The sequence below is a fragment of the Peromyscus leucopus genome, chromosome 19 (assembly GCF_004664715.2).
Source record: "Peromyscus leucopus breed LL Stock chromosome 19, UCI_PerLeu_2.1, whole genome shotgun sequence".
In the NCBI taxonomy this organism is placed as follows: Eukaryota; Metazoa; Chordata; class Mammalia; order Rodentia; family Cricetidae; genus Peromyscus; species Peromyscus leucopus.
The window spans coordinates 25,918,067-25,940,544 of NC_051079.1; the positions used below are offsets into that span (position 1 = coordinate 25,918,067).

Genomic DNA, 22,478 nt, shown 5'->3' on the forward strand with positions numbered 1-22,478 from the left:
TCTTGAGAAACGTGAGCCAAGTGGGTATTTTAAGTTGATATATGAGTATGTACATACTATATGAATATAAAAAGTGATATTTTTTATTCATCTTTTTTGAGACAGAGTTCCTCTATAGTCCTGGAACTCATTGTAGACCAGGCTAGCTTTGAACTCGGAGACTTGCCTGCCTCTTTTAATTGCTGGGGTTAAAGGCATGTACCACCATGCCTGGCTTCATCTTTTTTTTAAGTATTTTTATTTTTATGTGTATGAATGTTTGCATGTATGGATGCTTACTACATGTGTGCCTCTCCTTCCCCCACAAAATGCTGCATGGACTAGGAAATGTTTGTTTTGTTTTTCGAGACAAAGTCTCACTATGTAGCTCTAATTAATCTGGATGCTTTACATATCCTGGAATATGCTAAGTAGATCAGGCTAGACTCAACTCACAGAGATCTACCTATCTTTGCCTCTTGAGTGCTGGAATTAAAGGTGTCTCACTCTCCTGGGTACTGGTTTTATTTTTGAGACAGGATCTCACTCTGTAGCCCAGGAGGCTCTTGAATTCTCAGCAGTCCTGCCTCAGCTTCCTTAAATGCTGCTGTTAAAAGTGTGAGCCACTGTACCTAGCTTTGCATCCACTATTAAACATTTTTGTGGGTATTCAGTATTACAGTATTTGAGAAATCCAAACTGAATTAGACCTAGTTTCTACTTCAAAATAAGTTACACATTCGAAAGGTTACAGTAAATCTAACCCGACTACTTGATTAGTCATAAATGAAATGGATTACTTACTCAACAATCTAGTTGCTGGTTGTTTAAATATGGTTTGTGGAGTATGAGTATCTATCAGAGCTTGTTTGAAGTATACAGTCTTAGGCTATGTCTTGGCATATGTTTGTAATACTTAGCACTCTGTAGGTAGAGACAGGAGGATTGACAGTTCAAGGCCAACCATGGCTACATAATAAAGTTAAACTCAGCGTGAGCTGTAAAAGAGAGCCTATTTCAAAATAACTGTACGTTTTAAACTCAGGCTATAACCCAGACATACTGGATCAAAATCTGCATTTTAATAGTCAGTATGGGTAGACTCCTGGATTTAAGCTAGGAATGCTGGCATACCTGTAATCTCAGCACTTGTGAGACTGAAATGAGATGATTAATGTGAATTCAAGGCCAGTCTGGGTTACATAGTGAGTTTGAGGACTGCCGAGACTATAGTATGAGAGTCTGTCTTAAGGAAAGGAAAAGTCTATTCATGGATTCCGTTTTATTTATTTATTTGTTATTATTATTATTAGACAGGATTTTACTGTGTAGCCTTGTCCGTCCTAGAACTTGCTCGGTAGACCAGACTGACTTCGAACTTACAGAGATCCCCTGCCTTTGCTTCCTGAGTGCCGGGACTAAAGGTATACCTCAACACTGCCAGGGTCAGTTAGTTATTTTACAGCAATTGTTTTTATCAAGGTAAGACTTTAAACCATAGTTTCATGTACAAAAATATCTTTGTGAATCAATATGGTGGTAGCCTTTCAAAGCTTGTCCACTTAATGCCTCCAAAGATAACTTTTTTACAAAGGAAAAAAATAGTATCTTTGCAAAAGATCTGCCTCTTTAAGGAGGCAGAGGCAAGCAGAACTCTGTGAGTTCAAGGCCAGTCTGATCTACATAGTGAGTTCTAGGACAGCCGGAGACATATAATAAGACCCTGTCTCAAAGAATAACAGACCAGTTGGGCTGGAGAGATGGCTCAGAGGTTAAGAGTTAAGAGCACTGGCTGTTCGTCCAGAGGTCCTGAGTTCAATTCCCAGCAACCACATGGTGGTTCACAACCATCTGTAATGAGATCTGGCTCCCTCTTCTGGCCTGCAGTGATATATGCAAGCAGAACACTGTATACATAATAAATAAATAAATTAAAAAAAAAAAAAAGAATAACAGACCAGTTAATTGGACTCACCATGGGTGGCTTTTATGCAGTGTATTACAGCAGTGTTTGTTAACACAAATAGTAAAGACAAAAATGTGATGTCAATTTTAATTATAAGAACTCTGGATTAATTTGTAGATTATGATTACTGTAAGTTAATGCTTTGAGAGAAGCTTAAGCTTCAACCCATACCAGAAAACAGCAAGAGAAAAAAGGTAGTTCCTTTGTGCTACATCAGTTACATTTTTAATTATTTTTAATACTTTAAGCTGAAAAACAGTCCCAGCACTTGGGAGGCAGAGGCAGACAGATCTCTGTGAGTTTGAGGCCAGCCTGGTCTACAGAGCAAGATCCAGGCCAGCCAGGGCTACACAGAGAAACCCTGTCTCAAAAAACCAACAAACAAACAAACAAAAAAAAAAACAAAAAAAACCCAAAAAACAAAAAAACTTGAAAAACAAAACTCTAAACAAACTGGCTAACACCCTAATTTTATGTATAATGACAGTATTATTTAAAAAATATTTTATTTGATGTGTGAGAATGCATGCTACATGTGTATATTTGCATCACGTATATGCCTGGTGCTTGTGGAGTCAGAAGAGTGTCAGGTCTTTTGTAATTGAAGTTACAGATGCTTGTGAACTGAACCCAGGTCTTCTGCATGAGCAGCAAGTTCTCTTAACTACTGAGCCATCTCTTTAGTCTCATAATGATTATTTTATACTACCTTTGTATAAGAAGAATTCTACTATCAGATTTGTACCAGAAGAATTCTTTTCCTTGTTGATGTTTTGGGATTTGAAATTAATGGCTGTGGCCCAGAAAGATAACTCCAATGGTAAAAGGTCTTACTGTCAAGCCTAATAATCTGGGTTTGATTCTTGGGACCCACAAGTTAGAGGGAGAAAATAAACTCATATGAATTGTCCTTTAGTCAAAGGACATACTCATGATGTGGCAGAGGTAGAAGTACACATGTACACACATACACACAAATAAATGTTAAAAAAAAAAGCTAATAATTCACCCAAAGAGCCTACTGTTTTCTCTGCTGAGGAACCCACTGCAGAGCTAGTGCTGATGTTTTCAGTGCTGCTGTTATATGAGTTGATGTCTAAATGTGATTTTGGGTAAAATATTTCTTTCAAATTAAGCTTATATAAAACTTTCAATATCTTAAATTTCTAAAATGACACAGTAGTGCATGCCTTTCATCCCAGCACTTGGGAAATTGAGGCAGGTGGATCTCTGAGTTTGAGGCTAGCCTTGTTTACATTGTGAGTTCCAGGATAGCCAGGGCTATGGAGAAAGACCCTGTCTTTTAAAAAATATTGCTCAAATATTCTTCTAGGACTTCCAGTATTGTTGCATTTAAAAAAAAAAAAAAAACATTGTTTCATAAACTTGAGATTACAAAGTCTGAGGGCCAGTAAGGTTTGAAACTCAAAAGATTGTCAGGCTTGGTAGCACTTGCCTTTCCCCATTCAACCATCTTGCTGGCCCTCAGTCTCTGTGTGCCTGTCAAAATCTGTACTGGAGCTAGGTTTGGTCGAATGTGAGTGTAATCTCAGCATTACATAATAGAGTTTGGGAACCTTTTGGATTACATTAGACCCATATTAATAAACAGACACAAGAGTACTTCTATATTCTAAAACCCAATAGTGATTCTATTAGTTGCCTTTGAATCTGTAAGCTTTGAGGATTGCTATTTTGTGAAGTCAACTTCAGATATAAAAAGTTTACCAGAAAGATTTTGAAAGATAAAAACAGCAGTTATTGAAGGATGATGGTTGGGAAACCAGTGTAGGAAGATAAGAGAATCAACAGAAATAAAGTATGTATGAAAGTCTGTATAATATAACATAAAATATAATGAAACCTGTATTATATATACTATTAAAAAATAAATAAAAAAAAATAGGGCAGAGGAGATGGCTCAGCAGTTAGGAGCACTTGCTGTTCTTACAGAGGACCTGGGTTTGGTTCTTAGAACTCACATGGTGCCTAACAATTGTCTATAACTCATAAAAAATACATCTATAATAATAATAAAATAGTGTATTTTCAAATTCATATTTTTGCCTAGTTGAAGTTTGTGTATAATTGCAGTTACAAATAGAAGGCACAAAATGCTCATGCCAATTTATCTTTGTGCATTTTTCTATATGTGTCTGACTATTTGATGTAATTTTGTATCATAGGATCATGAGTCTTTTTGCATCAGTTAATTTTGTGTAATGTTTGATTTTAGTCGCAGTCTGGCAGAAGCTTGTTCAGATGGAGATGTGAATGCTGTTCGCAAATTGTTAGATGAAGGCAGAAGTGTAAATGAACATACAGAAGAAGGAGAAAGCCTGCTGTGTTTGGCTTGTTCAGCAGGATATTATGAACTGGCACAAGTAAGCAGAAATAATCTTTATTCATTTTAGTAGTGCTGGGGATCATCAAATCCAGGGCCTTCTGCAGGTGAAGTAAATGCTTTACCCCTGAGCTGCATCCCCAACCCCCAAATAATTGTTAGTGTTTAAAATTATAGAGGGGCTTGGGTATTTTAGTTATTTTTATGACTTGTAAAAGAAACTGTAATTAGAGGCCAGAGACCCTTCCTTCCCTTTCTCTTTTAGAAATATATATAATTCTTTTTTTTTTTTTTTTTTGCGTATATGTAGCTAGGCATGGTTTATTTTTTTTAATCATTTATTCAAAGCTAATCCTATTGAATAAGAATCACTTAATAATCATATTTTAAGTTCTTCTGTTTTTGGCGGTTTTTTGTGTACAATGTTGTATGTGTATGTTTGAATATGTGTGGGCATGCATATATAGGCCAGAAGTTGATGTTAGGTGTGTCTTCCTTGACCACTGTCCACTTTTTTCACTGAGATAGGGTCTTTTACCCTGGTGGACCTAGAGTGTACCAGTTTGCTCCTCTAGCTAGCCAGCTTGCCCTGTATCTGCCTCTCAAGTTCTGGGAACTCCAGCCCTCAGGTTTTCATAGTGAACACTATCTACTGAGCCATGTCCTCTGTACTAAACTTTAAAAAATAGTATATAAGCTCAGCAGTGGTGGCATACACTTTTAATCTCAGCACTTGGGAGGCAAGGGAAGGTGGATCTCTGATCCTGATCTACAGAGTGAGTTAGAGGACAGCCAGGGTACACAGAGAAATTGTCTTGAAAAAGAAAAGAAATAGTGTGTAACTGGGATTGAGAGATGGCTTAGTGGTAAGAGCACTGGCTGCTCTTCAAGAGGACCCAGCACCCACATGGTAGCTTACAATTATCTATAACTCCAATTCCAGAGGATCTGATGCCTTAGGGCCTCTGTAGGCACTATGTATGGATGTGGTACACAGACACACGGGCAGGCAAAACACCCATACACACAAAATTTTTAAAAAGAAAATAAAATAGATAACTGGTCAGGTGAGATGACTTAGCAGGTAAGGTCATCTACTACTAAGCCCAAGACCAGACTTTGAGTTTGATTACTGGGGCCCACATAGTGAAAAGAGAGAGATCCAATTCTTACAAGTTGTCCTCTGACTTCCACCTGTGTGCTGTGATCCTTGTGTGCCTGTTCACACAGAGAATTAGTAAAATATAATTAAAACAAAACAACACATAGCTAAGGTGGTGGTGCCCACTGTAATTCTAGCACTTAGAAGACTGGAGCAAGCAAGTAACAAGTTTGAGGTCAGGCTGAGCTACATAGTGTATGCCTGTCTCAAAAAACAATAAAAAACAAAAATATAACCATAAATGAAAGTAGAAGTTTATTTCTGCTCCATTCAGATTACCCCTGTTCTAATGTTTTTTCCTTCTATATAGAGTGATATTGGGAAGTAAACCATTTTTATTGTTCCCTTGCTGGACAATCTCAAATACAGCACAGATTCTTTTACAACTGCAGACATATAGGATGGCTAATGGAATCTTCATTAAAGACCACATGTACTAGCTAGGAGTGGTGGTGCATGCCTACAACCCTAGCGTTTGGGTTGTGGGGATAGCAGGACCTGGGATTCAAGGTTGTCCATGGCTGCCTCGTTAGATGCATAAGATCCTCTCTCAAGTGGTACTGGAAAAATATATGATCTGACCTGTCATTCTAACCAGTAAAAATTGTATTTTCCTAAAAGGTGATTATTTTTATCCCTATCTCAAAAGGTTATCTTCTCGGATTGAATATTTTGTCTGTAAGTACTATTAATAGTAAGCAATAACAACTTCTTTGTGTGTTTTTAAAGGTACTACTAGCTATGCATGCTAATGTTGAAGATCGAGGGAATAAAGGAGATATAACTCCTTTGATGGCAGCTTCCAGTGGAGGTTATTTAGATATTGTGAAATTATTACTTCTCCATGATGCAGATGTCAACTCCCAGTCAGCAACGGGTATGTAGAAATTGATATGAAGGAAAAACTGACATAATTTTTTTGTTATATTACAAATTGACTGCCAGGCAGTGATGGCACACACCTCAAGAGGCAGAGGCAGGCGAATCTCTTTGAGTTTTAGGCTGGCCTGGTCTACAGAGAAAGTTCCAGGACAGCCAAGGGTACATAGAGAAACCCTGTCTCAAAAATTTAAAAAAAAAAAAAAAAAAAAAGACATTTATTATTATAACATGATAATAAAAATTTGATTACTAGAGCGTTATGCGATGGCACAGTGGGTAAATCACTTGCTGCCAGGCTTAATAACTGAGTTCCATTTCCAGGATGCACATGGCAGAAGGAGAGAACCAACTCTTGAAAGTTACCTTTTCTTTCACACTTAGGCCATGGCATACACATACCCCACCTCATGCACACACAAAACAAATAAATGTAATTTTAAAAAATTAGATTATCGGGAAAAAATGAATGGAAACCTTCTGAAAATAATTTTGACTTTGAGATCTTTAAAAGTCTTTGTTGTAGTTGTTGAGTTTTGGTCTCAACATGTAGACCAGGAGGGCCCTTGCACTCAAAAATCCTTTTTTTTCAGCCTCTGGAGTGTTTGAATTATAGCATGCACCACCATGCCTGGCTGAAAAGTCTTTAAGCCAGTATGCAGCCTTACTGAAGTCCTTGTACTCAGGAGGCTGAAGTAGGGGACTTCTTGAGTTTAAGGATAGTCTAGGGTTGATAGCAAGGTCCTATTTCCAACAACAACAAATCTAACATAAACTTGAACCAGGCATAGTGGCACTTGTGTATAACCTTAGCATTTAGGAACCTGAGGCAGGACGATTGCTGTGTGTTTGAAACACATGTTGGGTATATAGGCTCTTCCAGGACAGTTCTAGTCTGCATAATAAAACCATCTCAAAACCAAACAGTGTAGGTTCTATTTGGTCAAGATAAACAGTTTTTCTGCTACAAATAGTTTCTTTTCTTTTGTCCCAATGAAATGTAATGTATAAGAAAAAGCTGTATGTCCTGTAGTTCTTTATCTCATTCAAGTGTAGCTCCTCTGACTTTGTTTATGGTGTCAGATTTTTCATTTATGGTATGCTGAATAAATTTATTAGTAAGAAAATACCTACCCCCAATTTACTTCTCCCTCCTCTTTTTTTAAACGCATAAAGAGAGTTTTAATAATATATATCAAAAGTATGATTTAAGTTTAGATCTGGGGCCAGGAATGTAGATAAGTTGGTATAGTACTTGCCAAATGTACATGAAACCCTGAGTTCGGGCTGGAGAGATGGCTCAGCCGTTAAAGGCTAGGCTCACAACCAAAAATATAAGAGTTCGGTTCCCAGCACCCACGGCTGTCTCTCCAGCCACTCCCCCCCCCCCCCCAAAAAAAAAAAAAAGAAACCCTGAGTTCAATTCCCAGAATCACATAAGCCAGATGTCTTAGTTACTTTTCTGTTGCTGTGACAAAACACCCTAATCAAAGCAACTTCTAAAAGAAAGTATTTAACTGGGCTTATAGTTTGAAGGCATTAGAGTCCGTGATGGTGGAGCAAAGACATGGCACAAGAATAGCGAGAGCTCACACCTTTTTTTGTTTGTTTTTTGAGTCAGAGTTTCTCTGTGTAACAGTCCTGGCTGTCTTGGAACTCACTCTGTAGACCATGCTGGCCTCAAACTCAAGAGACCTGCCGCCTCAGCTTCCCTAGTGTTGGGGTTAAAGGTGTGTGCCACTACTGCCCATGCACGCATTGGGAATGGCAGAAATCTTTTGAAACCATAAAGTCAGTCCCCAGTGACACACCCACTCCAAGACTACACCTCCTGATCCTTCCCAACCAGTTCTACCAACTGAGGACCACATATCCAATCATATGAGCCTATGGGGGCCATTCTCATTCAAACCACTGTATTTCATTCTATAACTCCAAATAGGCTTGTGGCCATATCATAATGCAAAATACATTTAGTCCAACATCAAAAGTCCTTATAGTCTTATAGTCACAGTCTCAATACTGTTTTAAAGTTTAAGTCTTTTCTAAAACTCAAGTCTAGTGGATCTTAACCCTTGGGGGTCAGACAACCCTTTCACAGGAGTGGCCTAAGACCATTGGAAAACACAGATACTTACATTACGATTCATGACAGTAACACAGTTACAGTTAGGAAGTAACAATGAAAATTATTTTATGGTTGAAGGGTCACCAAAACATGAAGAACTGTATTAAAGGGCCACACACAGCATTAGGAAGGTTGAGAACCACTGCTCAAGGCAACCTCTTAATTGTAATCCTTCTTAAAAATCAGAAAACAAGCCAGGCGGTGGTAGCACACGCCTGTAATCCCAGCACTCGGGAGGCAGAGCCAGGTGGATCTCTGTGAGTTCGAGGCCAGCCTGGTCTACAGAGCTAATCCAGGACAGGCTCCAAAGCTACAGAGAAACCCTCTCTCGAAAAACAAAACAAAACAAACAAACAAAAAAATCAGAAAACAGATTACATACTTCCAATATACAATGGCACAGATATATACATTACAAAAGGGAGAGATGGGACACAGAGAGGAAATACTAGACCAAGATGGAAACCAGCAGGGCAAACTCCAAATCCTGTAGCTCCATGTATAGTATCAAAGGACTTAGATTCTTCCCTTCCAGCTTTGCAACCTGCAATACACTTCTTTTTCCGAGGCTAGTTCCACCCCCTGTATGCAGCTCTCCCTGGCAGACATCTCATAGCTCTGGCACCTGTAATATTTTGGGATCTCCGATGCAATCCAGCTGTCACCTTGACAGCTTTATGAAATGGTGTCTCAGAGCCTCTATGCAGGGCCATCCCTGCTACACATCTGGCTTCAGTGCTTTCCTTAACCATGGGGGAAGATGCCTTTACTCCTGTATCCTTCGTACCCCCCACCCCCCAACCTCCCCTCACCCCCCCCACCCCCGACTGAGGACTGAACCCAGGGCCTTGCGCTTGGTAGGCAAGTGCGCTGCCACTGAGCTAAATCCCCAACCCTCCCTTGTACTTTTTTTTTCTTTTAAGATTTATTTATTTATTATGTACACAGAAGAGGTCGCCAGGTCTTATTACAGTAGGTTGTGAGCCACCATGTGGGTGCTGGGAATTAAACTCAAGAACTCTTGAAGAGCAGTCAGTGAGCCATCTCTCCAGCCCCCTCCTTCGTACTTCTAAAGCACATGGACAACATTGCTAAGTTATCTGCCTGCTTGGACTGGATCCTGGTGCCCTTAAATCATATTTATAGCAGCTTTCATTTGTTGTTGCTTTCTAGGAACAGAAAATTCCTTAAGCCTTTTTATAAGTTGGAAGCTTAGCTGAGTGGAGTTTTCCCTTTATTTCTATGTGGATCAGGCCTCACCTTAATCTCCTTACCTATTTCAGCACAAACCTTAAATTTTTAAACTGTATAATTTCTATTTATTTTAGTCCCATTTGCTCATTTTTATAGTAACCCTACATAAGAGTGATTATTAGGCTGTCTTCAAAATCTTCGACAAAGAAATTTCTTGTTATTTGTGGATTTATCCTCAGGGAAATTCTTAGGACAAGAAAGCTGCCACATTCTTTGCCAAAATATCACAAGAGTATCTCTAGCCCAGCTGGTAACATTGTTTCTCTCCGAAACCTCTTGAGCTAGGTCTCCATAGCACTACTGTCTTCCAAGCTCCTACTAGAATGGTCCATTAAGCTCTGCTTACAACATTCAACTGCTTTTCTAGTCTAAGGGCCCAAACTCTTTTACATTCCTCCCCAAAACCACATGGTCACATCTGTCACATCAATAGCCCACTCTCTGGTACCAACTTCTGTATTAGTTAGGGTTTTTATTGCTGTGATAAAACACTATGACCAAGGCAGTTTATAAAAGAAATTGTTTAATTGAGCTGACAGCTTCAGAGGGTTAGAGTCCATGATGACAGCAAGGACATGGTGACAGCAATGTCTGAGAGCTCACATCTTGATCCCCAAGTAGGAGGCAGAAAAAAGACTGGAAATGATACCTCAGTGACAGATGTCCTCCCACAAGGCCACACTTTCTAATACTTCCCAAATAGTTCCACCAACTGGGGCCCATGTATTTAAACATAACCCTATGGGAGCCATTCCTCTTTAAACCAGGTTTATGTCTATAATCCCAGAAGTTCTGAGCATGAAGCCAGAGAAGGATTCCTGTGAGTTCTAGACCAGCATGGACTACAGAGTGAGAAACTATCATTTAAAAAAAAAAAAAAAAAAGGATCGTGCGGTAGTGGCACCCATTCAGCCATTAGCCAGGCAGTGGTGGCGTATGCCTTTAATCCCAGCACTCGGGAGACAGAGGCAGGCAGATCTCTGTGAGTTTGAGGCCAGCCTGATCTACAAAGTTCCAGGACAGCTAGGACTGTTACACACAGAAACCCTGTCTCAAAGAATTAAAAAAAAAAATTTTTTTTTTTTTTTTTGCTTTTGAAGGTGTTAAGCTGAGAGGAGTGTATACCCATCTTGTTGGGTTATGTTGTGAATGTGAGTGTAAGATATTTGTCTCAGGTCTGGAGAGATAGTATGCCATTTAAGATCAAATACTGCTGTTACAGAGGACCCAAGATTATTTCCCAACCCCATGTCAGGTCGCTCTCAACCATCTGTAACTGTAGCTCCAGGAGGATCTAACACCTCTTCCTCTGCCAGCACCTGCATGCATGTGTTCATATCCACATTCATATATATATAATAATAATATAAATATATATATATATATATATAAAATAAATAAATTTTTTAAGGGAAGCTATATATCTGGGGGAAAATGTATCCAAAGCAATGAATTGTCTTTTGACTGGCTCTGCTAAAAACATTTTAAAAAAAAAATGGATAGAAATAAAATGTTCAATATTCAAAGTTATACATTATTAAGAAAAGTACTTTTGCCTCGCCTTTAATCCCAGCACTCGGGAGGCAGAGGCAGGCGGATCTCTGTGAGTTCGAGGCCAGCCGGGCTACCAAGTGAGTTCCAGGAAAGGCGCAAAGCTACACAGAGAAACCCTGTCTCGAAAAACCAAAAAAAAAAAAAAAAAAAAAAAAAGTACTTTTAAATAATTTAGAATTTTATTTTTATTTTGTTTATTTGGGGTAGGGACTTTGAGATGGGGTCTCACTGTGTAGCCTTGGATGGCCTGAAGATCACAATTTAGACTAAGCTGGTTTTGAACTCAGATCTCCCTGCCTCTGCCTCCTGAGTGCTGGTATGTAGAAAGAAGCCTGGCTATGTATCAGGCAGTAGATATGTGCCAATAGAATCTTTTTTTTTTTTTTTTTTTTCCTCGAGACAGGGTTTCTCTGTGTAGCTTTGCGCCTTTCCTGGAGCTCACTTGGTAGCCCAGACTGGCCTCGAACTCACAGAGATCCACATGTCTCTGCCTCCCAAGTGCTGGGATTAAAGGCGTGCGCCACCAATGCCTGGCTAGAATCTTAATTATACTCTATAAATGGCTAATGAAACTACCTCACCCCTGCCCTCCCATTTCCACTCATGATTTTAACTCATTTAATTGGAAAAATAGAAAATTTCAAAAAGAAGTTGATTTATCTTCCCATAAGTAAATTTCTAATTAAGCTATTTTTTTAATTAATTGATTGATTTACTTATTTTGCATGCTCTTGTATACACACATGGAGGCCAGAAAAGGCCATCCTCTGTCACTGCCTACTTCTTTGAGGCAAAGTCTCTCCCTGACCTGGGACTCTTTGTTTTCTTGACTAGGCTAACAGCCCATAACCTGCTCTACCTCTCTCAGAGCTAGTGTCCAAGGCAGATGCAAGATGTCTGGCTTATGTGGGAGTGGTGATCCAAACTCCAATTTCATGTTTTTGTTTTTTGAGACAAGGTTTCTCTGTGTAGTCCTGGAACTCACTCTGTAGACCAGGCTGACTTCCAACTCAGAGATCTCCTGCCTGTGCCTCTAGAGTGCTGGGATAAAGGCGTGCACCACCACTGCCGGCCAATTTCATGGTTTTAACCAGTGAGCTATCTCTTCAGCCCCAAATTTATTCATTTTGTTCAGTAGACTGTACCTCCTACAAGCCCTGAACTTTCCTATTATGCAGAGACTGGACAAATGATACAGGACTTAATGATTAACCCAAAAATTTTCTTTTTAAGATTCCCTAAAGATATCTTCACCCCTAGAAAGCAAAAAGAAAAAGAGAAATAGATACGAGATAGATCATTGAATCTACTCTGAGAAAAAAAGATAAAGAAATAATAGGATAAATAGGTAGATCACTGAATCTACACTGAAGAAAAAGGGGAAGATATAAAAATAACAAAAGGTAGACTAATGAATCTATTATGAAAAAAGAGAAAGAATATGGATATGATAAGATAAAAAAGGAGATTATGGAATCTACTTTTAAAAAGGAACTACTTGTTTTAAATAAGATAAGTAATAAATTTTTGGTCTGAGTTTATCAGATGTTACTGGACTGGACATTGTTAATATATATAATGGAGTTTTTTGTCGGATCTGTCAAATGTTAACGTACTAGACATTGTTAATGTAATCTTGACTGTATATTGCATATACTTATTGGATAGTATTTCTTGTATTAGTTATAAGCTTTCTTTAATTTTAGACAAAAAGAGAGGAAATGTGGTGGTATTGTGTTCCCCAAAATATTGTGTACTCTAATAAATTTTGCCAGAATTATTTAGAGTGATTACTAAAAATCTAGTTTCCAGGCTGATAAGATGGCTTAACTGGTAAAAGCACTTGCTATTCAAGCCTGATGACCCAAGTTGATCCCTGAGACCCACATAAAGATGGAGGGAGAAGACCAGCTCCTGAAATTTGACTTATGATTTCTACATGCATGCACACCAACATACATGTATGCCCTTACTCACTCACACATAATACTTATAACTAAATATAATTTTTTTCTCCCCACCCCCTTTTTTTAATGGCATTGGTCTTTTGCCTGCATGTATGTCTATGTGAGGGTGTTGGATCCCCTGGAACTGGAGTTACAGACAGTTATGAGCTGCCATGTGGGTGCTAGGAATTGAACCCAGGTCCTCTGGAAGAACAGCCAACGCTCTTAACCACTGAGCCATCTCTCCAGCCCCCCCAATAAATATAATTTGTAGGAAAAGTTTCCACGAGTTTCCTTCTTTACTGCAAAGCAGACCAGTTGGGGAGACAGCTGAAAACCATAGCACTGTACTTGGACTTTATCTGGGGAGGTGTCCAGCATTCTTGTTACCTGGTTTAGCTGCTTTTTGCTTGGTATCAGATATCCTTACTTTTACAGGTACCTGCTCATCATCTGAGGACCAGCACAAATAGCTATTCCCTTTTTTGGAAAACAAAAATGAAAACCCAGACTAGGTGGTTCAAACCTTTGTAGTTTGGGCTTAGACAAGGAGGTGGGGAGTTTAAGGCAGGCCTAGGTTGCAAAGCTGGGCCATCTCAAAAACAAAACAAACAAACAAACAAATCAGCTTTATTAAGATGACTCATATTGTGGAATTCATGTTTTGAGTGTGCAGTTCTAGAGTTATGCAATCTAATTTTAGATTAATTTTGTCACTATTGAAAGATCTCTGCAGGACCAGGGTTCCATTCTCAGTGCCTACATTTGGGCTCACAACTACCTGTAATTCCAGCATTGGAGAATCTGATGCCCTCTTCTGACCTCCTTGAGTACTAAGCACACATGTGGTGCACGTACATACATGTACATATATGCAGGCAAAACACTCATAAATACATAAATCTAAAAAGATAATAAATAAAGGATCTCTACCCATTTGCATTTTGCTCAGTTTTAAGCACCATTATTCTTTTTTCTGTGTTTAGATTTGCCTTTTCTATACCTTTTATATTGTCTAGACACTTAAAATATATAGCATTTTGTATTATGCTTTGAAGAAATTCTGTCAGAAAATAAAGATAATGCTTTAAATTGATGACAGTAAAAAAGAACTGAGTTGGGGATGATTTTTTAATACTTGTAATTCCAGCTACTCATGAAGTTGAGGCAAGTAAATTGTGAGTTCCAGACTAGTGTGGGTAACTTGTGGAAAGACTACAGGGTGAGGGTGGGAGGAGAACATGTTTGTCTAGCGTGTGTGAGACCCTGGGTTAAATCTCTAGTGCTTACAAAAACGAACAAAACATATAACTTGGGATAGTAGTTGTGGTTTATGTCAAGGAATTGGAGAGAGATAACGAGAACAGTAGCATGACATCTATTGTTTCATAATTTTGTACTTTTTTGTTCTTTTTAGGGAATACTGCACTAACTTATGCCTGTGCTGGAGGGTTTATTGACATTGTAAAAGTGCTACTTAATGAGGGTGCAAATATAGAAGACCATAATGAAAATGGACACACGCCCCTAATGGAAGCAGCCAGTGCAGGTCATGTGGAAGTTGCCAGAGTTCTTCTAGATCATGGTGCAGGCATCAACACTCATTCTAATGAATTCAAAGAAAGTGCTCTAACACTTGCCTGCTACAAAGGTACTTTTTAATGTCAGAATGTTTATAATTGTTTTCATAACAACTTCAAATTTCGAGTATCGAGTATTGGGTTAACTTGTATATTCCTTCTTTATCTGAGTATTTGAATTAACTTTATATATATATTTTCTTATGGTGTAAACTTACTTATAAGACATATTAGAAAGCCCATTTTAACCTGTATTTTCTGTACTATCACAATATATATATTATTATTTTAATTCATTTAACTATGATGTCAACCAAACAACTTATAGGCTTAAGGATTTCCCTTTGTTCTATTTGATTTTTCCATTAAGAATTATACACAGATCTATTGATACACAGTTGATGTAGAAAACCTGAAAAATGTGGTTGTAGCACAAAGAAAAATTTAAATGGTCTGTAATATTACCATCTAAAGGGGGAAAAGCATGTAAACAGTATTTTAGCATATGTCCAGTGTGTTTTTAAATAAGTTTTTAAAAATATACATACTTTTGAAATAAAATAATTTAACAGTTTTAGAGTCTGTTTATTTTATTTAGTAGTTATCCTGAATATGTACTCATCAATAAATGTTCTTATAACGTATTTTTTAATGATCACATAGTATTTCAGTTAGATTTTCTAGACTGGTATAACTGCATATACCACAAAACACAATATGATTTGTACAGAAGAGAAACCTAAGAGTAAACTATCTTGTGCTACTATTGTAATTCAATCTTGTCAGTAAGATCTAAGAGTGTTATTTTTCTGTTGTACATCCTAGTATATGGTTTCTGTCCTTAATGTTATCTGTAGTCCAAAGACAGTTAGAGTCCAGCAGTACATACTTTAAGATGAAGAGGGTAAGAGCAAAGTAGCAACTGCCTTCCAATTTAGTAAGTTCCTTCAAGAAGTCTCTAGAGGCTTCACTTTGAAACTCTCACTACGTTCCATTGGTTCCTCTCTGCTACCAGGAAGGCTGGAAAGTAGTTTTAAAAGTTAGGCATATTGCCCCCTAGGTAAAATTCAAGTCCTGTCTCTCGAGAATGATAAGAATGAATATTGAGGGAACTCAAAATCCTCTGCCAAATACATGAAATTGGGTACACCATCATTTCAGTGGATATACCATAGTTTCCTATTGTTGGACACTAATTTTTCCCCAGTTTTTTACTATTATTTAAAAACACTGTGATAACATCCTTGTGCAGACGTTTTTTGCCTAATCTCTGATTATTTCCTTAGGATAAATTCTGGAAGTGGAATTGCTGGGTCAAAGGGTATGGACATTTTTAAGGCTTTGATACATACTTCCAAATTGCCTTCTAGAAAGGTTGGACCAGTTTACTAGGTGTCTCAGACCCCACTAGGTTGTCTGAGAATCCCTTTACCCACCTTTCACCCCCTCCAGTATTGGGCATTATCATTCTCTTTATTCTTTGCCATTTTGGTAGCTAAAATAATGGTGTCTCATTTAATGTTTCTTCTATCAGCTTAATATCCATTTATGTATCTTTTGAATTACCATTTTATATCCTTCACCTGTTTTACACTGAATGTTGGTATTTTTCTCATTGACTATTAAGGTTTTTTTTTTTAATTAAATGTATCAAGAGGATTGGAATTACATTTAAATGGAGTTGGTTTTGTGTGTGTTTGCTCGTCATCACAATGAGGTTATGGTGATTTTAAAGCTGTTTTTTTCTAGAAAATATGTTCTAATAAACTTTACCTGGCTTTCTGTTTGATTCCTGTGTTTTGATAGTTTCTATAAATTAAATTGGAGAACAAGTATGATTTACTTAACTAGAAATATGTGCTTTAGAAAGTCAGTCTTTAAAACTTAGAGAGTATAACCTTACTGAGAGTGCACCTACTTAATTGTTTTCAGTTGACTTTGTAAAACTGTCATTGATTTTATTAAATTCAAATTAAAGCCTCATAGATTATATATAGACATTTGAAAATAAAACTCTTCAATTTAATACTCATGCATTAGATTGATAGTCAATTCTTTAACCTTATTTTTAAGGCCATTTGGATATGGTTCGATTTCTGCTTGAAGCTGGTGCAGATCAAGAGCATAAAACCGATGAGATGCACACTGCCTTAATGGAGGCTTGCATGGTAATTTAATTGTAATTACTTGAAATTTTGTAGGGGAAAAATTCATGCATTTGTCTGAGAATTATTGTTATTGTTGTTTCTGGTGTGTGTGTGTGTGTGTGTGTGTGTGTGTGTGTGTGTGTGTGTGCATGCAGATACATATGCAGGTGCAGACAGCCTTGGATGTTACTTCTCTTATATTCCATCCACCTTACTTGTTGAGGCAGGGTTTTTCACTGGCCTGGAACATCCCAAGTAAAATAGGCTGGCTGACTTTGAGCTTTCGTGATCTGAGTATCTCCACGTCACTATTGTGCACACCTGGTTTTATTCTTTTTCTTTTTTTAAACTATGGGTTCTGGTGACCAAACTTACGTCCTCTTGCTTACATGGCAACCACTTCAACTGAGTCCAGTCTCTAAGAATTGTTAGTTAATGTTTGGCTTGTATTTTTAACTGAATTCTAAGTAAAAACAAAACAAAACAAAACAAGTAATGCTTTAATATATGGACTTTAGAGGATGATAGCAACTAGTAATCTCAGTGTAATGTTTTTAGGGTTTTGTTTTTTTTTTTTTTTTTTTTAAGATAGGGTTTCTCTGTATAGCATTGCTGTTCTGGACCTCACTTTGTAAACCAGCCTGGCCTTGAACTCACAGAGGTCTGCTGCCTCTGCCTCTCAAGTACTGGGTTAAAAGTACCACATGGCCCTTTTTTCATTTTATGTGTATGGGTGTATTTCCTGCATGTATGTCTGTGCACCATGTGTGTGCAGTGCCCATGGAGTTCAGAAAAAGATGTCAGATTCCCTGGAACTAGAGTATGGGTCTTGAGAATCAAACCTGGATCCTTTGGAAGAGCAGCCAGTGCTCTTAACTGCTGAGCTCCAACCCAAAGATATTAATAAAACTCTTATTTTTTGAGATGTTAGACATATTTCCAACATGTTTGTCTGTTGTTTTTTTATTGACTTCATACTAGCCCACATTGGTCTGAAGCTGAAGCTAGCTACTTGCACCTTACTATGATCCTCCCTGTCTCAGTTTCATGAGTTCTGGGATTACAAGTTGTGAACTATCATGCCTTGCTCTCTACATTTTTATAGTTTCATATTAAAATCCATATTAAAAAGAATCAGTGAGTTGGTTCAGTGAGTAAAAACTTGACACATAAGCCAAATGACCTAAAATGTGTCCCCAAAACACATGATGAGATACTCAGTTCATTGGCCTATTTGTTTATTGACTGGATAATTTGTGAGGTGTTTTTTTCCCCCTAGATTTATTTATTTCATATGTATGAATGTTCTGCTGGCATGTATCTCTGTATACATGTGCTACATGTATGCCCAGTGCCCACAAGGATCAGAAGACTGTGTCAGATACCCAGAACTAGAGTTGTGGGGATTGTGAGCCACTGTATGGCTGCTGGGAGCTGAACCTCTGTAGAGCATCAAGTTCTCTAAACCACTGAGCTATCTGTCTCTCTAGCTCAGTTTGTGAGATTGTGATGCTTTAATATTTTTAGGTTTTTTTTTTTGTTTGTTTGCTTATTTTTGTGTTTTGTTTTTGTCATTGGTTTTGGTGGGTTTTGTTGTTGTTTTTCTTTTTCTTTTTCTTTTTTATTGTTTTGTTTTTGAGACAGGGTTTCACTGTGTAGTCCTGGCTGACTTGGAACTTGATATGTAGTTAGGCTGGCCTCAAACTTACAGAGACCCACTTTCCTCTGCTTCCCAAATGCTAGGATTAATTTTTTTCAGTTCTTAAAATTGATATTTTAATATGAGTCACCTAGCTTTGGCATTTGTGTTAAAAGGGATTAAAATTTGGCCAAGAGTCCATGAGATAGCTCAGCAGATAATGGTGCTTGACACAAAGCCTGATACCCTGAATTTGACCCACATGATGAAGACAGAGAACTCTACAAGTTGTCCTCTGTCCTCTGACCTGCACACACATTCTTATCCCCCTTCTCTTTCTTTCCCACCAACCCCTTCTCCCTCTCTTCCCACTTAAAATAAGTTAAAATGTAATAAAAATTAAACAAAGGAAATTCCATATATTAAAAAAAATTAAATCTGAAATGTTGAATTTCAGTATTCATCTCATCTATTATGTGGGTCTATGGGTTTGAACTCAGGGTTTTAGTGTGTGTGTGTGTGTGTGTGTGTGTGTGTGTGTGTGTGTGTGTTTGCCAGAGGAAGCCAGAAGAGGGTGTTGGAGTCCCTGGAACTGGATGTATAGCCAGCCAGTTGTCAGCTGCCATGTGGGTGCTGAAAATGAAACCTAGGTCCACTGGAAAGAGTATGCATTGCTCTTAATCCAGGAGTCATCCCTGTAGCCACCCAAATTTACTTCTTATTGATATTGTGATCACTTTTGAAATGTAGAATGATATAACATTTGACTTCCTATGCTTGTAACAAGTATTAAAGCTAACAGTTTGAAGTCAAGGACTGAAAGTCTGGAGAGATGGCTAAGAGGTTAAGTGTCTTAGTCACTGTTCTATTACTGTAAAGAGATACCATGACCAAGGTAACTCTTACGAAAGAAAGCATTTAATTGGAGGCTTGTTTATAGTTTCAGAGGGTTAATCCTGTTTCCCATCATAGCAGGAGTATGGCGGCATGCATGGTACTAAGGCAGTAGCTAAGAACTGCATCCTGATCCATAGGCAGCAAGCGCGCGCGCGTGCGCACACACACACACACACACACACACACACACACACACACTCTGGATCTGATGTGGGCTTTGAAATCTCAGAGCCCACCCCCAATGACACACCTCCTCCAACCAGGCCACAACTCCCAATCCTACTCAAACATCCCACCCACTAAAGGCTAGACCTTCAAATATATGAATCTATGGGGGCCAGTCTCATCTAAACAACCACAGAGTGATTAGTGCTCATGCAGAGGTCCTATGTCCCAGCACTCATGTGGTGGCTTGAAACTGCCTATAACTCTAGCTCTAGGGGATCCAGTGCCCTCTAGCCTTTTGGCACATGGTGCCTGTAAACTCATTGGCACACAAATATACACATAAATATAAATAAGTCTCTAAAACCAAAAAATTTGTGGACTGGAGTGGAGCTCAGTGGTTAAAATATGGGCTTAGTGTATATAAAACCCTAACAAGTAATTTACATGAAAATAAAATACGTTTTTAAAATATTCTTTGATTTGGTGCAACAGGTTGCTATGATGAGGCAAAGATAGAGCAGTACTAAGCCATAGGGACTTAGCTAAGTATAAAATCCCAATTGGTAATGACTTCACAGTTCGTTATGGTTTTTTTGTCTTGTTCTTGTTTTTTGTTTTTGTTTTTGTGTTTTGTTTTCCTTTCTAAAGAAGATCTAATACAGTTTCTACATTTGAAAATAGGAACCCTCTAAATTTGAGAATATGGTTATATTTGACCTGATAGTTGTATGAGCAGTAATTCATTTTGAGGTAGTTGACTGGATTTGGTAGTTTTTTTAATTTGAAAGAATATAAAAATTCCAAGTTATTTGTAATTGTGACTATTTTTTTTCAAATTGGATTTGTTTAGAAAATTTTGCACTTTGTGAAAATTAAGGTAATTTAAAACATTTATTTTTATTCTATGTACATTGGTATTTTGCCTGCATGTATGTCTGTGTGAGGGTATTAGATCTTGGAGTTACAGACAGTTGTGAGCTGCCATGTGGGTGCTGGGAATTGAACCCAGGTCCTCCGAAAGAACAGTCAATGGCTCTTTACCACTGAGTTATCTCTCCAATCCCTTAAACATTTAAAAAATAGAATAATTGGGCCTTAGGTAAGGTTCAGGTGGCATGATAATAATGTATGTTATCTAACCTACATCAGCTTATCTTTCTTTAGATCCTTGTTCACCTTCCACTTTAAAAAAACAAAAACTAAACATAAAAAGCTCTTTGTTTCATCTCTGAACACTGCAGGATGGACATGTAGAAGTGGCACGCTTGCTTTTGGACAGTGGTGCTCAAGTGAATATGCCTGCAGATTCCTTTGAGTCTCCTTTGACTCTAGCTGCTTGTGGGGGACATGTTGAGTTGGCAGCACTGCTTATTGAAAGAGGCGCAAATCTTGAAGAAGTTAATGACGAAGGATACACACCCTTGATGGAAGCTGCTCGGGAAGGGCATGAAGAGATGGTGGCACTGCTGTTGGCACAAGGTACATTATACATTGTACATTATAACAATTAATGTCCTTGTGTGTTTTGTCTATCAGTTGAAATAGATACTGTTTTTGTACTGATGAGAAAATAAATTTTCGGTAGCCTAGGCAGGCCTTGAACTTTCAATCTTAAAAAATTCTCAATACTCTAGAAGGAACAACCTAAGCAGAGATGGTAGATGATTATCATCTTATTTGAATACTGTATTATAATTCTCTTTTAGCTAGTTCTGTCTTTTGTTGTGTTTCCAGGTGCAAATATAAATGCCCAGACAGAAGAAACCCAAGAAACTGCTCTTACCTTGGCTTGCTGTGGAGGCTTTTCTGAAGTTGCAGATTTCCTGATTAAGGCAGGAGCTGACATAGAACTCGGCTGCTCCACACCTCTCATGGAGGCTTCTCAGGAGGGACACCTGGAGTTGGTGAAATATTTGCTGGCTGCTGGTATGTGACTTTAAAAATGCCTTTATCACAGAAAGAAAAATACAAACAATACTTTACTAATCTAAAAACAGCTGAACTAAGAAATAGAGCGCAGAGGTGACTATCGGAGTCTACAGTTAATGTAAGAGGATGAAGAATCTACAGCAAGAAAGGGAATGTTGGCAAAGAGCGCTGAGGATCAGTGACTTGCCCCTTGCAGAGAATGGTAACGATGCTTAAGAGTAATGGAGTGTCTTTTTTTTTTTTTAATTTTTTATTTATTTAGAGAGAGAATATGAGGATGTAAACACAGGCATGCATGTGCCATAGCACACATGGAAGTGAAAGAAAGGACAGCCTTGAGGACTTGATTGTGTCTTTGCACTGAGGATTTCAGTAATTAAACTCCAGTTGTTAGGCTTGTACCATAAGTACTTTCACTTGCTAAGCTGTCTCTTCACCTCCTAATTCAAAATTTCTAATGTGAACAGACTGTGGGTATTTTTACCATCAAGAAATAACATCTATGTCGGGTGATAGATAATAATTAACATGATTTGATTATTCTAGTATGTTCTTAGCATAACATTGTACCCCATAAATGTATACAAGTATTGTCTGTCTATTAAACATAAAATTAGCTTAGTGTTAGAGGGTTGCTTTGAATGCATTAAGCTCTGGATTTATTAGCTTGTTGTGCATCTATGATCTCAGGTACTAGGGAGGCTAAGGATAGAAGATCACCTGAGCCCAGCAGTGTGATGCCAGCCTGAGCAATCAATATTCCAAGACCTTGTCTTTAATAGACTTCTTACTGTTGTTAGTATTTGCTTATAAACTCTTATAAACTCTCCATTCTTTTCTTTTGGAAGAAGAGTTAATTCTTCCTGCTTATTCTGTGTTGCATAGTCATGGCTATGGCATGTACTT

The 22,478-nt window shown here is 38.0% G+C and overlaps 1 protein-coding gene and 1 long non-coding RNA gene across 11 annotated transcripts in view; one reads left to right on the forward strand and one right to left on the reverse strand.

Moving 5' to 3' along the window:
* The window catches only part of LOC114705084 (ankyrin repeat and KH domain-containing protein 1), a 118,595-nt gene that overhangs the window by 21,441 nt on the left and 74,676 nt on the right, over positions 1 to 22,478 (forward strand). For all 9 annotated transcript variants that reach the window (XM_028886733.2, XM_028886736.2, XM_028886734.2 and 6 more), the window contains exons 4-9: positions 4,182 to 4,329; positions 6,181 to 6,328; positions 14,630 to 14,863; positions 16,866 to 16,960; positions 20,885 to 21,122; positions 21,378 to 21,569. In XM_028886733.2, the coding sequence (XP_028742566.1) occupies positions 4,182 to 4,329; positions 6,181 to 6,328; positions 14,630 to 14,863; positions 16,866 to 16,960; positions 20,885 to 21,122; positions 21,378 to 21,569 (1,055 nt within the window). The remainder of the gene's footprint in view (positions 1 to 4,181; positions 4,330 to 6,180; positions 6,329 to 14,629; positions 14,864 to 16,865; positions 16,961 to 20,884; positions 21,123 to 21,377; positions 21,570 to 22,478) is intronic.
* LOC119086254 overlaps positions 1 to 22,478 on the reverse strand; it is a 54,239-nt gene that overhangs the window by 20,278 nt on the left and 11,483 nt on the right. For both annotated transcript variants that reach the window (XR_005089492.1, XR_005089491.1), the window contains exon 3: positions 21,427 to 21,589. This is a non-coding gene — a long non-coding RNA (uncharacterized LOC119086254). The remainder of the gene's footprint in view (positions 1 to 21,426; positions 21,590 to 22,478) is intronic.